The 15,774-nt window shown below is 40.8% G+C and overlaps 1 protein-coding gene across 1 annotated transcript in view; it reads left to right on the top strand.

Annotated features, from left to right (window-relative positions):
* Window positions 1-3,891: 3,891 nt before the first annotated feature.
* The window catches only part of LOC108499072 (coiled-coil domain-containing protein 169-like), a 31,890-nt gene continuing 20,007 nt past the window's right edge, over window positions 3,892-15,774 (top strand). The window contains exons 1-4 of the mRNA XM_017818540.1: window positions 3,892-4,451; window positions 10,856-10,938; window positions 11,376-11,486; window positions 11,577-11,617. Coding sequence (XP_017674029.1) covers window positions 3,892-4,451; window positions 10,856-10,938; window positions 11,376-11,486; window positions 11,577-11,617 — 795 coding nt within the window. The remainder of the gene's footprint in view (window positions 4,452-10,855; window positions 10,939-11,375; window positions 11,487-11,576; window positions 11,618-15,774) is intronic.

Raw genomic sequence — 15,774 nt, 5'->3', positions numbered from 1 at the left:
CCAGGCTGTACACCCTGCTGTGAATGGTAGCCCTGCCTCCCTGCATACTAACTACTCCTCTCAATTCAGCAGCAGCAGCAAACTTGCTGAGAAGGTGCTCAGTTGTGGTGGTTTGGAAAAAAAAAATTCAAAAAGCTAATTTCAAAAGTTTTTCTACAATTTGTTCTAATGTGTGTAGAGAAGTTTTCAGACAGGCACAACTCAGTATGGGGGAAGGGAATTATATTACCATTTATTACTTAATAAATAATACACATATATACATATATATAACAATTTTAACTATCTCTTCTATGGTGAAACAATATATATATACATAGACCGTCTCTCCTTTCCTTCAAAAAAAAGTCCAGAAAGAAAGAAGAAGTCTTCTTTTCACTTTCAGGCCACAGCTCTTCCAAATTAATTTCTGCGGCACTTGGAAGTGTCTCTTATCTTTAAGGCAGTCGTTTTGATTTGTTATATCTGGAAAATCTCTCTTCATGAGAATGCAGGGGGTCTCTCTTTCACCCCTACTCGCTCACCATGGTCGATACCATGGAGTGTAGGGAGTTAAAGCTTAAAGTCTTTATCCTCCATTCCGTGGGGGGTCCCTATCCCCGGGGATCAAGCTCCCTGGGTCAGAATGGTTTTTTGGGTTTTTTTTCGGTTCAGTTCTTACCCCGAAAACGTTCCAGCAGACCTCTCTCTCCGTCTGTTTTGTTCTGTTCCTGCTGCCCCTTCGCAGGGGGCCTTTCTGCTTCGAGCTGCTGCGGGAGCTCGGGCTACTCCTCTGCAGAGGTTTGCTTCGTGGCTGCCTCCGCCTCAGGGTTCTAGCTGCCGCTTCGACTTGTCCCGGGCCACTCCGTGGCTGTGTGCTGCAGCTGCCTCTCCAAGGATCATGGCTAATCAGCCTGGCCCACTCCTGCACCCCTCAACTTGTGCTGGCTCTGCTCCAGCGCCCCGTCTGCCCACCGACTGCAGCCCTCTGTCTGGCCGATCGGGCACCACGCTGCCGTTTTTCTCCCCCTGGCAGTGTGTGTGTGTGGGGGCGCAGTGTTAACTCAGCATCCTGGCCCAGCTACAAAGCCATGCCAGGTCCCACCGAGTTAGGGCCGGGAAAGGAAAGAAGCCCCCGGCCCCAACGGTCAGGACCGGGGGAAACACCCCCTACCCCACCCCCGGCCCGCCGTTTAATATGTGGCTTCTCAACTCATGGCTGTCTCTCTTCCAGCTATGCAGTTAAAATTAACCTCTTCTCTTCCGATTCTGCGAGTATGTAATTTCCGCAGAGCACATTAAGTTTTTAATGAGCCCAGTATCAAAAACACCACCTCTGGAGGAGACTATCACCAGCCCCAGGGGGAAAGGTTTTTTTCCAAACCACCACATCAGTCTTCCAGGCTGTTAATGAGGAATTAAGGGTATTGGCTCAGATACTGATCCCTGAGTCGAGCAGTCCTACTGCTGATCACCACACTTCAAGCCTGATGGCCCAGTCAATTTTCCATCAGTCTTATTACCCAGTTTTCCAATCTATAGCTGACCAATTTGGCTATAAAGGTACTGTGGGAGACTATATCAAAGTCCTTGGTAAAGTCAAAATACACAATATCCACAAGTTTTTCCTTGCCCACACAGCCAGTCATCATACTTTAGTTACTGGTGCTACAGAAATAACTATTTCTTTGTAATTTATGTCATAATCCAAATGCTTGTCTTCAGCAACTGGTCTGCCTTGCTTTTAAGTAACTCTTGCAGTTTATTGCCTTCATATAATATGAAGTTACATATTTAAGTATAAAATTCTGCTTTCAAAACACATTGTGTTGTGACCAAGTTTCCTAACTTTTCTTACTAAACATTTTAATCTCAAAAATAACATTATAAGCTTTAAAACAATAAAAATACCTTTGTAGGTAGCCATATATCTATTTTAACAGGTTTATTTGGAATAAAAAAATGGAGGAAAATTCTCATGTGTTGCAAGTGTCACTATGTTACTGCTGTGATTGTTGAAAATGTTGAAGGTTTGAAGTTTTACAAACACCTCAGTTCACAAGAAACTGTTGCTTTTCTCCCACTGTAGTTTCCAAACCAGCAGGCGAAGCACACTGCTAGACCTGCTGTCCTGTACCAACCCAACTGGTATGGTCTGGGCACATCTTTATGTGCATGGTGACATAGTTCCTGAGAGCTTACCTAGTTAAGACACCTGGTAATCCCTGAGTTGAGGCTGAGACCTGAAAGTATCCTGAACAGGAGGTCAAATGAAAGTCTCCTGGAGCGGAGAGATACACTGTGATTGGGAAAGAGCTCTCAGTTCCCCTGTGCCCTCTGTTATCAGACTTCCTTCTGATTCCAGGGCTCTTTCTGAGATCTACGAATGTGCCCTCCTTGTGGAGAACAATCCTTCAGGCTGGTTAAATTAATCTTGAAGCAGTTGTTCACAAAAACTGGTAACAAGAAAAATGGTTACTGATTAGCACCTTTGCTGCTAAGATTCAGTATCCTGAGTTAGTTATGAATGCTAATGTAGGTCCAAGTCATTACTTAAATTACTGGTTTGGTATGAAATGTGTTGTCAATATGAATCTTAAAAAGGTAGCACTCAGTAAAACATGAATGCAAAATGAGCAGCTAAATTTAAATGCAGTTACAGTGCAGAACTATTCTTCAATTTGTTTCTTGATTAAATTATTTCAGAAAATTTTGAATTCAATCCACACCTTGTGATAATTCACTGATTAGCTGATAGCATCAGTTATAACTTGAGACTCAAATTCTGCTCTAATATATATCAGACAAGTGAAATTACAATGACTTTTTCTTCTTAGAATCAAGCTTCCCACTCTCCATTCCTACTGTTCTACTCCCAGACATTAGATCCTGCTGGATTAGTGCCTCACAGTATCAGTGAGGTGTTGATTGGCCCACTCCAGTGTCACACACTACCACTTTAGGATTACAATTCACAACATTTCAGGGCTGGCTTTTGGATGGCAGTACTGATTTATGCTATGTTAAAGTAATGGTGATACATAACCCATGTTTTAAATTTTAAAAGCAGTGCCTCTGTTACCCAACAAGTGGTAGGGCTATTGCATTTGGCTCACTACTCATGCAACAAACTTAGTGAACTGAGAAACTACACCCTTCATTTTTTCATAGTATATCAGTAAAGGAAAATGAAAGTCCATCTCCTTCCTGAGAAAGTGAACAGATAGTTCACTATCTGTTGATCTAAGAGTGCACTAATCACTCCCACTTTTAACCCTGTCCCTTGCATAAAGTCCAGTGCTTTTCTGTGCAGCTGGCGAGCCTTTTCAGCTCATCAACCAACAGAAGCTACAAACATTAAACATTTTCCCTGATGTAAGTTTTCAGGGTTTCAGGAGCTGTACTGGCTCATTGGAGAGTTGCATAAATGTCAAGAGCTGGCACTGAAGCAGATGGGAGAAGGTAGCATGAAGAACCTGACAGAGGTGATACCACTCTTGCAGCATTAAAACTGATAGATTAACTCAGAAATCTTTACCTTGAGAATGCCCTGAACTGATCTAAAATGTCTTGTTTGAAAAATGAAACATCAAACATTTTTAAAGTATGAATCCAGACCAAGGTAAGAGATAAAATATTTGCCATTATATATTGACTAACTAACTCCATTGACTTGATCAGTGTTAAGACCTGATTATTCCAAGCTTTTCTGTCTCAAGCTAGGGTCTGCCAAACCAGTTTGTGCAACAACACAGATCACAATTACTGAGGGTGCTAAATACAGACTAGGCACGTCCTAAAACCGGGCTCTGCCACACTGTGCCTGACTTCACACGTGGGCCACAGCGTTTATTTAAAACCGTGCTACTTTCCATCCAGAGTAAGTGTTTTTAAAACAACCGGCACACAACCATGTTTCCCCAAATTATGGAAAGTTCGGCACAACAGTTCGCCCTACATGGCCTCTGTAACTGGGCCAAAGCTGTTTCGTGTTTTTCCCATCAATTTCTGGTGCTGCCCGAGCCACGTGCCGGGGGGTTCGCTGGTCGGAGGGCAGAGAAGCGCCGCCATACGCGGGGCCGTCCCGGCAGCGGCGGGCGAGCGCCGCTGCACACGCGAGCAAACGGGACGCGGCAGCGCACGCCGGGGCCGGAGCAGGTGAAGATGACACCGGCTGCCGGTCGCTCCCGGCCCTGTCTCGCCCTGAGCAGAGGGAGAGCCACATGGGCTGCGGAGAAAGGAGTGCCCGAGCCGAGAGTCAGCACTTCCGCCCTCCCGCTCGCCTCTGGCCCCACCGCGCCGCTCCCTCAGGCTCCGCCGGGCGCTCGCAGCCGTCGCCCCGCGCAACGCCGGCCGACACGGAGGCTGCGGGCGGGGCGGGCACCGGCGGCCGCAATGTGGGAAGGCGGCGAGCGGCAGGCGGCAAAGCCCGACCGCCTGGCGCTGGAGCTGGGGCGGGAGAGGCAGAAGAAGTGAGTGCGGGCGGGGAACGGGGCGAGGCCGCATCACAGCGGCCCCGCGAGCCGCTCCGCAGCACCGCCCGTGCGGGGCCGCCCGCCGCCTCCTTGCGGCAAAATGGCGGCTTCTGCCGCGGGCGGGTGCTCTGGGCGCTGCGGTGTGCGGGGAGCTGGCTGGGGGACCGGGGGTCTGCCTGGCACGGCTGCGGTGGGACCGCGCCTACGGCTGGTGCGCAATAGGAAGGGCTGGCCCGAGGGCTGGGGGTGGGACAAGGAGCCTGAAGGAGCAGGATAAGTAATATCAGCCGAAAAGGAAAATAGGACCAGCTGCAGTTAACCGCAGCAGGCAGCTGAACGCTACATCCCTCGCTCGCTCCCCTCCCAGTGGGATGGGGGATTGAATCGGAAGGGTAAAGGTGAGAAAATCTGTAGGTTGAGAAAAAGGCAAAAGAAAAGATAAAAAAGAAACCAAAGAATAGTAAATGATTAAAAACCTCCGAGGTGCTCACCATCAGCGGGCTAATACCTTTTCCAAAGCAAGGCAGCCCCACAAAGCCCCACCACCCCAGTTTTTATTTCCAAAGATGACATTACATGGTGTAGAATATCCCTTGGGTCAGTTGGGATCAGCTGCCCCGTATGTGTTGCTTCCCACCTTCTTGTGTTCCCCCAGCCCATTTGCTTGTGGGCTGGTGTGAGAAGCAGAAAAGTCTTTAACACAGTGTAAACGCTGTTCAGCAGTAACTAAAACATCCCTGTGTTATCAACACTCTTTTCATCACAAATCCAAAACACAGTCCCATACCAGAGAATTAAATGGATCCAAGGCAAAACCAGTACACTGTGATTGGAAGCCATGTTGGAGGAAGAACAGAGGAGCCCTCCCATGGGTGCACGCCTCGTTGGCGGAAGATGAATAAAATGGACAATGAGGTGCTCTTTATGCACTCTTTTTTCCATGGTTTTGAGTAAAACTGGAAAGCTTGGAAAGCTGGATTTTCACCCCTCTCTGCTGTCAGTAAATAGCTCTGCTATTTATAGGGATGTACAGCATCTCTGTAGTGCAGTTTGCAGAGGTGAGGACTTGTTACTGTTAGCAGTCAGTCCCCTTACTTAAGCAGCAAATGTTTCAGTGCTGTGAGGATTGTCGATGCTCATGCCATGGCATTCTAGGTTGGTTTTTCCCCAGTTTGCTTAGGAAGTTATACATTTTTCCCCTATGTTAAACAGCACGATTGCCTTTTGAGTGTTAGTAAATTAAAACTTAGGAAATGTCAGAAGCTCCCATGCAGCCTTAATTCAGACCCTTGATATTTACATTTCCTTACTATTTTCAAGCATTCTGTTCATACTGATTTTTCCCCTGAACAGTGTTTCTTTCAGTGTCTGAGCTGCAGATCTCTTCAAACTAGTCCCGCAGTTGTGGACTTTATAAAAGGTTTATTCACAAATGGAAAGGGGGAAACCAATAGTAACAAAGTCAGAATGGTTATAGGCACCTTCTGTGTTCAAAATGGCACAAAAAGGACTTTGGACATACTTGCACCACTGTGTAAGCAAATTTCATTTCAGTAAGTTCCCTGACTTAGTAGTGTGTCAGTGTAATATATCAGTTATCCTCTGCATGTACCAGTTCTTTTTACCTGACACATGATCCTGATATTATTGGTGTTCAGGTAAAAAGTAGAATTGTATTGGCTTTGTTTCACTGCTTGAATTTGTATTTTTTTTTTTAATTAATGAAAACCTGGATTATTTATGTACCTTAAGTTCTTGCTAATATCCCTGAGGATCTTCTGCAAGACTGTGCCCAAAGTTCAGGTCAAGTTGTGGTGACTTATTTACTGATGGAAGCAAAATATATATTTAATAAAATCCTTAACAGTGATGGCATGACGGTAAAACGTGCTCCAGGTGGATTCTACAGCTGTTTCCTGTGTATTTCTCGTGTGTACAAAGAGACAATACCATTATTGCCAATTTCACAGGAATTATTTATTCAACATAATTGCCAATGACCAGGCTTGTTAAACTGGTGCCATGTATAGTCCGTGAATACAGAAAGGCTTTTGGAAGGTGTGATTCATCTGACCTACTTTGCCTGGCTGTTCTAGCATGACATGACTCACACCCTAGCAGGTGCCAGTTTTTTTCGCTTGGGTATAAAGCGAGCTGAGGATGAGTGGCTTGCAAATGGACGTCTCCATTCCTTCACAGCCATCTCACACCTGTTGTCTTTTTACTGGCTTCTTTGATTATTGTGCCATTTAAGCAGTTTGCTAACAGCCCATCTACCACTCTCATTTAACAGTCACGAGGAGATTTTTTTCTTCACAGAATAAATTGAATCATCCATGTGTGTAAGGGGTCTGTCTCCAAAGTACCTACTGATTCTCAATGATTGTGGATCTAGTGTGAAATCTTTCAAAATCTTTTCTGACTCTAGTGGAAGTCAGGTCAAATATGACTCTGAATTGTTGTAATCAAGATTCAGTACACGTTTTGATTGGGAAATGTCATGACAAATGTTTCAGAGAGAGAGAGAGAGAGAGAAAAGGCACAAAATACTGCAGTATCCTTAACAGACAAAGAGGTCTTAAAGACATATATTTATGCATGGCAGCTACTTACTAATATTGATGGAATTGTGTGTTAATTCAGCTTATGAGATTTCATTTTCTGTGGCTTTTCTTGCCAGGAAAGCTGCAGCATTTTCCCAGCACACTGCTGACTGCAAGTGTCACAAGTCCGTAGCTTTCAATACTGTATGTGCTCTTCCATGTGGTGCCTCTGCACTGTGCAATATTGTTTCTGCTTTGTTCATAGATTCTGAAGGCATCTATGCATTTTGTCTTCTACAGGACTCCATAAAGGTCTGCCAGATTATTGAGCTGATGCTCTAGAACTGATGACTTGCCCTGAGCTTCTCCTGTAATGTTTCACTGGTTTCTCTCTCAACTATAGAAAATTGCTTCAGGCAGCCTTTTGCCTGATACATGTACCAGATATCCGAGTCTGGGTAGCAAAACGTGCAGGGAAATGGCTTTCATCCTAAGTGGCTGTCATTGTCAAGTAAAATAGCACCTGTACACTGGCTTAAAAAGAAACTTAGCATTTTTTTCTCTTTTGTAGTTTCAATCAGAGCCTGCTTATCTGAACTGCACTTTCCTTCTCCTTTTCTCACAAGAGCTTTCTTGTTACGCTTAGTATGCAAGGATGTTGTTAAGTTCCCCTGATGACTTAAATGTGAGCTTTCAGGATTTATGGCTTTCTGCTGTGATGACTATAAATTGTCCATTGACATGGAAAAGATTTATAGGCCTTGAATATGTCTCATTATGTTTAACACATAAGTTTGCAGGTAAAATCACAGCGCAGTCCCTCTAAGTACAGATCAAGTCTCTGGGCGGGCAGGCAGCTGTACACAGCTGCATTAAATTCACACTAACAGATACTTGGCATGACCACCACTTCCTATCACAATTAGAAATAACTCCAGAAATGCAAAATACTCTGATACATTAAAAAGCTGAAATATTTACTGAGTTGGTCAAAGTGGTGTATTTCTACATTCTTTGTCTGCCAGAGAAGGGATTATATTTTACTGCATATACATTGACTAAAATGGAAAGATTGCACCCTGGATGCATTCTGAGTGCTATTGGAGTATTAAATGTTTAATAACAATTAGTTTTTTAAAATGGGTTTCTGTTGCCAAATGGAAATAAGACTTTCTGTCAGTGTAGCAATTACAGTGTGACACCTGACAATTTATCATTTCTGTAGATATATTCATCAGGACAAAATATAATTGTAATTTGGCTTGCAGTTTTGCTAATGGTGCAGAAAGAATAATAAAATCTATATTGTATATAGTCTTGGAATTAACAGAAATTAAAAACTGAAAACATTGGATTTAAAGAACTCTTTCTTCATGTGTTATCCCTCTGCATCCATCTGAGCACTTAGTTAAGATTTCTTTGAAAAGCAAAAACAATTTCATTTTTGTACAGCTCAGCTCTGGTTACAGCTTTAAATGTTTCTAATTTTCAGTGTTATTTCCTTCAAAAAATTTAATTTTAGCACTCACTGTCATCACGATTTCCTCTTTTCCAAATTCTGAGAGGTTGATAGAATATGCTTTGCAGAAACCTTATCTATTTGTGTCAGAATGATAGCAGCAATGTAGTAAGATTTTATCTTTCTTCTTCCTAGCCATCTGCCTGTTTTATTTGGAGTGAGAGCAAACAGGCAGCAGCAATCAGATTTCCTTTGGTTTCCCTGCATCTAAGCTTTTTGACTGATGTTTCAAGGCTGTCTTTGGCTGGGTTTCATCCAAAAGGACATCCTTTTTTGTCTCCAGCAAGTTACCAATGCTATCATTATTTCTTTTCCTCTCTAATTTAATGTTGCTAGGGGCAAAAAGAGCAGTGGAGCAAGGAGGGCTTGGAAGACCCAGCTCTTCCTTGCCACATTCAAGATGTCTGTCTTACTGTTCTACAGGGTGTTTCTTTCACTGAAATCATACTTGAATTACCTTAAATTACTCTTCTTTACATTTCTTTACTATTTCAGCTCTTCAGCCGTCCGTATTCCAAGCATAGCTCTTCAATTCCTTATGATCAATTGATTTGTTTCCAGTTGAAATCTGTTGTTTCAAGCTATGAAAAAGTGTCATCTACTGAAGGTTGGTGCAAGGAGTGCAAGAGGTGATACTTTTTCTCAGTCATCATCTCTGTTATCAGAGCTCTGATTTCTCATAGGCTAGGTAACTTTCTTGAAGAGCATTGCTCATGAACTATTAGGAAAATGAAGATCTATGTTGGCAATGGAAGCTCTGCTTTAAAAAAAACGCTCCCCTCATGAAACAAATATAAAGCACAATAATTTTCTCTGTTGCATGTTTTAATGAACTAGGCTAGGGTTTCGAAGATGTCAGTCATCATATTGATATTGTAGAGCATTTTCAAAAGGGCTTTATTTGCAGAGTTTTGTTCTCAGTTCTTTTGGACTGTCTCTGGGCTCTGAAACATTGAGGCACCCAGGAACCATTGGTTGCTTTTTGAAATCTTGGTCTTCCAAATTTAACTTTAAAGAACAAAACCACAAATTGCTTTTGCATTTTGATGTGTTGTGTTTTGCTTGCACTCCTCCTGATGTGGTCTGAGATCTCACAGGCAGGAGCATTTCTCCATAGGCATCTCCTCAAAGAACTAGGCTGTTGGCAAAAATATGGTCAACAACTTAGCAGTAATTTCCTCTTGACGTGATCAAGATCATATGATGCATTGTAACACACTAAACTCCCATCTTGCCACTTTGAAGGATAAGAGTCACCCAGCACATCTGATGCATCAAAGTCCTCTGCTACCTTCTGCTTCTGGTCATACCTTCCAAGATAGAAAGAGCCTGGTTTTCATGGTACCTTTCACTGCCTGGCTGACCCATATACAGAATTAATCAATGGGCAAAAGTATTTTTTCCTTCAGTATTAAGATACTGAAAAAGAATTGTGGCTTTAGCTACTGTGTATTTCTTAACACTCACTTTAATTACTGGCTTTCTTTTCTGATAGTCATAAAACATGGTTTGTTTTGATTGGTTTTGTTATGGGTACAATTTAGAAAATGACTGTTAATCATCGAACAATGAGTCAAAATGAAGTATTAATTCACAACTTCAAATAGCACATCTCTCAGGCATATTCTTGTTTTAAAAAACATGTTCATTTTCTTTTAGATGAAAAATTAAGGCCAATGTCTGTCGCGGTCCGAAGAAGGGACGGGACACGAAGAGGGGACGGGACACGAGGAAGGATGCAAGCAGAGTTCTTTATTCAGGAGTGCCCACTCTCTTTCTATCCGCTCAGGAGCGGAACCGGCCAGAACATAGGGCGGAGCATGAGACCAACAAGCAGAGGGACAAACCAGCATAGGGACACCAGCAAAAGGGGGAGGAGTGGGGGCAAACTCATGGCAAGCCTGGGCTTGTTCAGGCTGTGCACTGTGCAGTGTGAATACAATGAAACCACATAATAACAGGAAAGTCCACACGAGAAAGTCCTGCCAGTTGCTGCATGCTTCTCTCCACGCCCAGAACTGTTCCATCCTGAATCGTGTTCCCTCACAAATGTCTTCTCTACGTTTGTTTAATTCTGATGATCTGTTAGAAAATTATTCTATTTTAGGAAATGTCAATCTTGGGTTTTATGGAAGCAGTCTTATTCACAAAGTAGAAACGCTTCTAAGGCACTGTAGTATCCATATAGAAAAAGAACATTTAAAAATGGACAAGATAATGTAATTACATAGGAATGTCCAATAGATACTTCTTCTGAAAATATATTTGATCTGTTTTTTCTAATTTCAGTAACAGGACTAATGCAATAGCAAATTTATTGCCTCCTTTAAATACCGCAGGCAGATGCTTGAAATCTCAATATTTGAACTGAGAAACACTGTAACAGAACTGGAAAAAAGACTTAACAGTATTGAAGATGAAGGTAAGCGAATTACAACAGGATCTTGCTAATTGATTAGGAAACACAAAAAATTTATTCTTTTGGGAAGCCCTTACAGTATAGAGGTTCAAATTTTTATTTGGAAATTTAAGTTTTCCCTTTTCAAACATGACTGTGATGTTTCAAATCAGAAATTAAGGAATGCTACATGCAGCCATGTTAGCTTTTTTTCTGTTAATTATTAATGAAACTATGAATAACATAAATAACATGAGTTGGTTAATATTCTGGCCACAGTAAGCCCAGTGAAAATTTTCCTTGATTTATATTTTCAGGCTCTTTTGTATGCAAAGATCCTTGTTATGAGGATTACTAACTTTCTCAGTCTCCAGTTAGTTAAAAGGAACAGTTTAAAAAAATTCTTTTACTTAAAATGACATGAAATAATCTGGGAAATATAATAATTCTCTATTTTTAAGGTAATGAATGGAAAACCAGATATGAGACACAAGTAGAATTGAATAAACAGCTGGAAAGGCAAATTAATATCCTTCGAGATAAGGTGGAGCTTATTCGTGGAAATCCAGCAGGTAGAAATGGATATTCATAACTTTTTCAATAGAATTATTGCTTGTATGTTGACATTATATCAACAGGTCACATTTTCTGCTTATTTGTAGATAAATTGTCCATTGTTCGCACATTTGATCATATGCCTGTGGTGAGTACTGTGACATTTAGTTGGCTCAACAACAAATCACAGTGTAATTGAAAAACTTGTGTAGTCTTTGTTTTTTTCATGACAAAAAAATAGCAGCAACCTGGTCTAGAAGCCAAAGCAGTCAGTCCTGCTTATGTTTGTATTTTTTCAGATGTGCAGTTGCTTATAAATTTATAAAATATAGAATAAAATCCTTAAGTAGAAGGTACATAAGACCTGAATGTTGGGTAGAATCATGTAGTAAAAGTTTTAACTGAGTAAAGGGTTTATGATTGAATCTGCAGTAAGGCATGTGAGATGGAGTCGCTGGACTAAAAATAGTAGTTCTAAAAATAGATGGGAAAATGTTAAACCTTGGTCACAAAATCGTGGAATCATTTAGTGTTTGACCACTCTCACAATAAAAAAATAGTCTTAGTTGTGACCAAATGGAATTTTGCACGTTTCAGTTCGTGCCTACCGCCTCTTGTCCTCTCACTGGGCACCGCTGAGGAGAGCCTGGCTCCCTCTTCTTCATTCCTTCCCATCACATATTTGTGCACCTTGATAAGGATCCCTAGGCCTTCTCTTCCCTGGGCCGAACCGTGGCAACTCTCTCTCCTTATCTGTCAGATGTTGCAGTTCCTTAATCATGTTCATAGCTCCATACTGGACTTGTTCCAGGAAGTCCAATCTTTCTCGTACTGAGGAGTCCAGAAGCGGATCCAGCACTTCAGATATGTCTGACCACTGCTAAGGAGAAGGGATGGATTACCTCCCTTGACCTGCTGGCAGAGTTCTTCCTAATGCACCCCAGATGGCCATTGGCCACCTTTGCAGAAAGAAGCATTGCTTTCTTGTGGTTACCTTCTTCATCAGGACCCCAAGGTGTTTCTCTCCCAAGCTACTTCCTAGGCAGTCACCCCAGCATATACTGCTGCCTAGGATACTTCTCCCCCAGGCCAGGACTTTGCATTTCCCACTTTAGATGATTCCTCTCTGCCTATTTTTGCAGCCTGTTGAGGCCCCTCTAAACGGCAACACTATCCTCTCTTGTATCAGTCAGTACTCCCAATTTTGTATCAACTGTGATAACATAGATGAATAGTTGCAGTAAAATTTTGCATAGTATAGTCACTGGAAAATTCCTCATTGTACAGTGAATTTTTGCATCAATAAAGGGAATATTTGTTTTAATTTTTTGAATTTTATTCCTTATCACTCATACTTCATGCCCTGTATTTCAAGAAAGCAATCTTGAGATAAAAACAGCAAGAAAAAACCAGCAAATGTTTTGGGCATTTTGTTTTCTAAAGTGGAAAATGAAGTGCAAATCATTTTAGATTCAGAATGACTTTTTCCTTAATCTGCCATCTGCTGAAATCATTGACGCCTTTTCTTCTTCTTACCCACTTTTAGAAATAGGGAAGGTAGATAAAGATGTGATAATGCCTTTTAACATAGGCAGGGATAATGAACATTATGATGCAGAGCTCTTAGGATTTTTATTCCTGTTTCTTATGCTTACAGAAGTGTTACCATCTGACTTTTTTTGTGCTTTGGATTCTGAAGATTAATGGGAGTTTACTGAGCCTAGAGGAGGCTGCATGCTCTATTAGTGGGAATGATTATCTGTTGTAAGCAGGGTGTAAATAATTAACTGCTTTTTCTGATCTGATCCATGGCTTTCAGACAGTAAACATTTTTGCCAGTTTTAGTGTTGTGCTAAGACCATGGTGTTTTCTAGGTGGGCAGGACATATTTTATTCTAAACAGCCAATTAAAAAGAGAACAAAATCTTTCACATCTCACTTTTCTGTTTCACTGAATTGGTTTAAAAATAAAACTGAGTTTGAAGAAAAGTCTTGAAGACAGAATATTGATCTAGAAAATTTACGGTTTCAGACAATGTTATTCCTGTCAGCCTGTAAAGCACAGATTGACGTGCATGCTTACAGTATCAGAAGTGTTTATTTCCATCCAATTGCTAGTACTCTCTTAACCAATCCAATTACACCTTGCCAAGCACTCCAGGAGACATTACCAGTGAGATAATCTCCTTTACTGGAAGCTGGGCTGCACCAGTCCAGTAAATTTCTAATCCGTACTAAAAACGGCATTGCCTCCTCACCAGTTATAGTGAGTTATGGTTCAGAGAGGTTTGATTACTGTTCCCATAAAGGAAAGAATGCCAACACAGCTGAAAGGTTCATACTTGCCAGGAGTCTAGAAGACAGGATGAAGAGTCCTAGGCTTACTTTGTGAAGTCTGGGCAAGCCTGGAGCCCGCATGCCATGCCATGGCTTTTTCTTCTGCAGTTTCAGGTCCTTCCTTCAGTCTTCCAGCTGAATGTTAATACATTCTCCTGTCTGCTAGCCGGAAAGGAAAGAAGAGTGCTTAAGGATTTAGTGAAATGTTCAATTTTTATCTTGTTTTGATTTTTGGGAGACGGAAAGAGCAGAAGAAAATAGATGTATTTTGTGGGTTTTGCTGGTTTGTTTGTTTTCTAGGTTCTTGCTTTTTGGTTTTTTTTTGTTTGTTTTTGGTTTTGGGTTTTTTTTTTAGTTTTTTGTTTGTTTGTTTGTTTGTTTACCGAAGCTATCAGAATAGTCAGTGTATATTTACAGATACTCTTGGGGAAGGTAGAGCTGCTTTTTCTTTTTTAATATATTTTTAGGAGGTAAAACATTGGTAAAAATACACAGAAAATTTTGTGGTGTTTAAGCATGTAGGTTTGTTAAAATCCTTCTTGTATTTTTGAGAGTTTTTCAGGGGACTGGGGGGAAATATTTAGCTTTTTCGCAGAAGACAATAAAAGAGAGATCTGGTGAGTGAGTAGAAAAACAAAGAGTTTTCAGCCAGTCATCATTATACATTTGCTCAAAGTAAAAATGTAAAGGGTGGGTATATAAAACATAGTGTATATCTCTGTAAAAATCAAAAGTACACTCTAATATTTAGCTTTCAACTTGCAGTTGCATATGAATAGGAATATATTCCTATATGAAAATATATTTCCTATGTGTATTGCATAGAAAAAAAACCCCTTCACCAGAGATGTTGACAAGCACTGGAACAGACTGTCCAGGGAAGTGGTTGAGTCACCATCCCTACAGATGTGGCACTTGGGGACATGGTTTAGTGGTGGACTTGACAGTGCTGGATTAATGGTTGGACTTGATGATCTTAAAAGTTGATTCTGTGATTTTATGAAGCTCTGTGGAAACATCACTAAGTGATTCTTTCAGCAAGATCATACAATTTCATAATGTGACAACAGTAGATAGTAGATTTTGTTTTGAGCAACATATTTAGAAAATTAAATATAATTTTCAAGTATTTTTAACCTGTGTTCCCAATGAACTTAGAATTATACAGTTAGACTTATTAGAAGAACCTCTAATAATTCTTAATTTACTAAACAATTTAATCTGTGTTTAAAAGAGGAGTTATCTCAAAGATACTAAAGAGATTTATCTCACTCAGCTAGTCATTTAAGGTCCTGGTATAGTGAATAGAAGGAGAAAAACACATCTGTACAGTAATTCAACCCATTTAGAGATAGGTAGCATAAAATATTTTCTTGATATCAAGCGCTACAGGGAAAATAAAAAAAAAGATTAGTCATCAGGGACCCTGGTAGTTAGCAAGCTATAAAAACCTGAATGAAAGAGTAGAATACAAATGCAAATTCTGTAGTGATGAACAAGGAGGCACAGGGGATTTTCTGTGTTGATAAATTGCAGCAATTGTTGCAGATGGCTTGCACTATTTTTGATTTAGAATTAGAATTGTATTGATGAATGATTTCTTGCCATTGAAAACACCACTAAACCATTTAAATATACAGTTATCTTTCTGAAGTCCTTATACTGATGTGAGATAATCCTTTTTTTTTTAATACAAAAAAATCATATAGGTGTCATGTAGCAGTAAATGCAGAATCAATACCTTGAACACACAGTTTGTTACAGCCAGGGTTTAGAAAATCATTTTTGTGTACTGAGGGCAGATTAAAAATAACCTAAATGGTGAAAAGCACAAGGGAGTTTCAACAGTGAAAACTGTTTGGTCAGTAATTTTCTTTATGTCCCAATGAATAATGCAAGTGTCATACAGTACTTCAGAAATAATTACAGAAGGAATGCCTTCTCTCTAAGGTATAACATGATGTGAAT

This window comes from Lepidothrix coronata, unplaced genomic scaffold, assembly GCF_001604755.1.
Source record: "Lepidothrix coronata isolate B3197 unplaced genomic scaffold, Lepidothrix_coronata-1.0 Scaffold69, whole genome shotgun sequence".
NCBI classification, from domain to species: Eukaryota; Metazoa; Chordata; class Aves; order Passeriformes; family Pipridae; genus Lepidothrix; species Lepidothrix coronata.
This window is presented reverse-complemented; position numbering and strand designations above follow the sequence as displayed.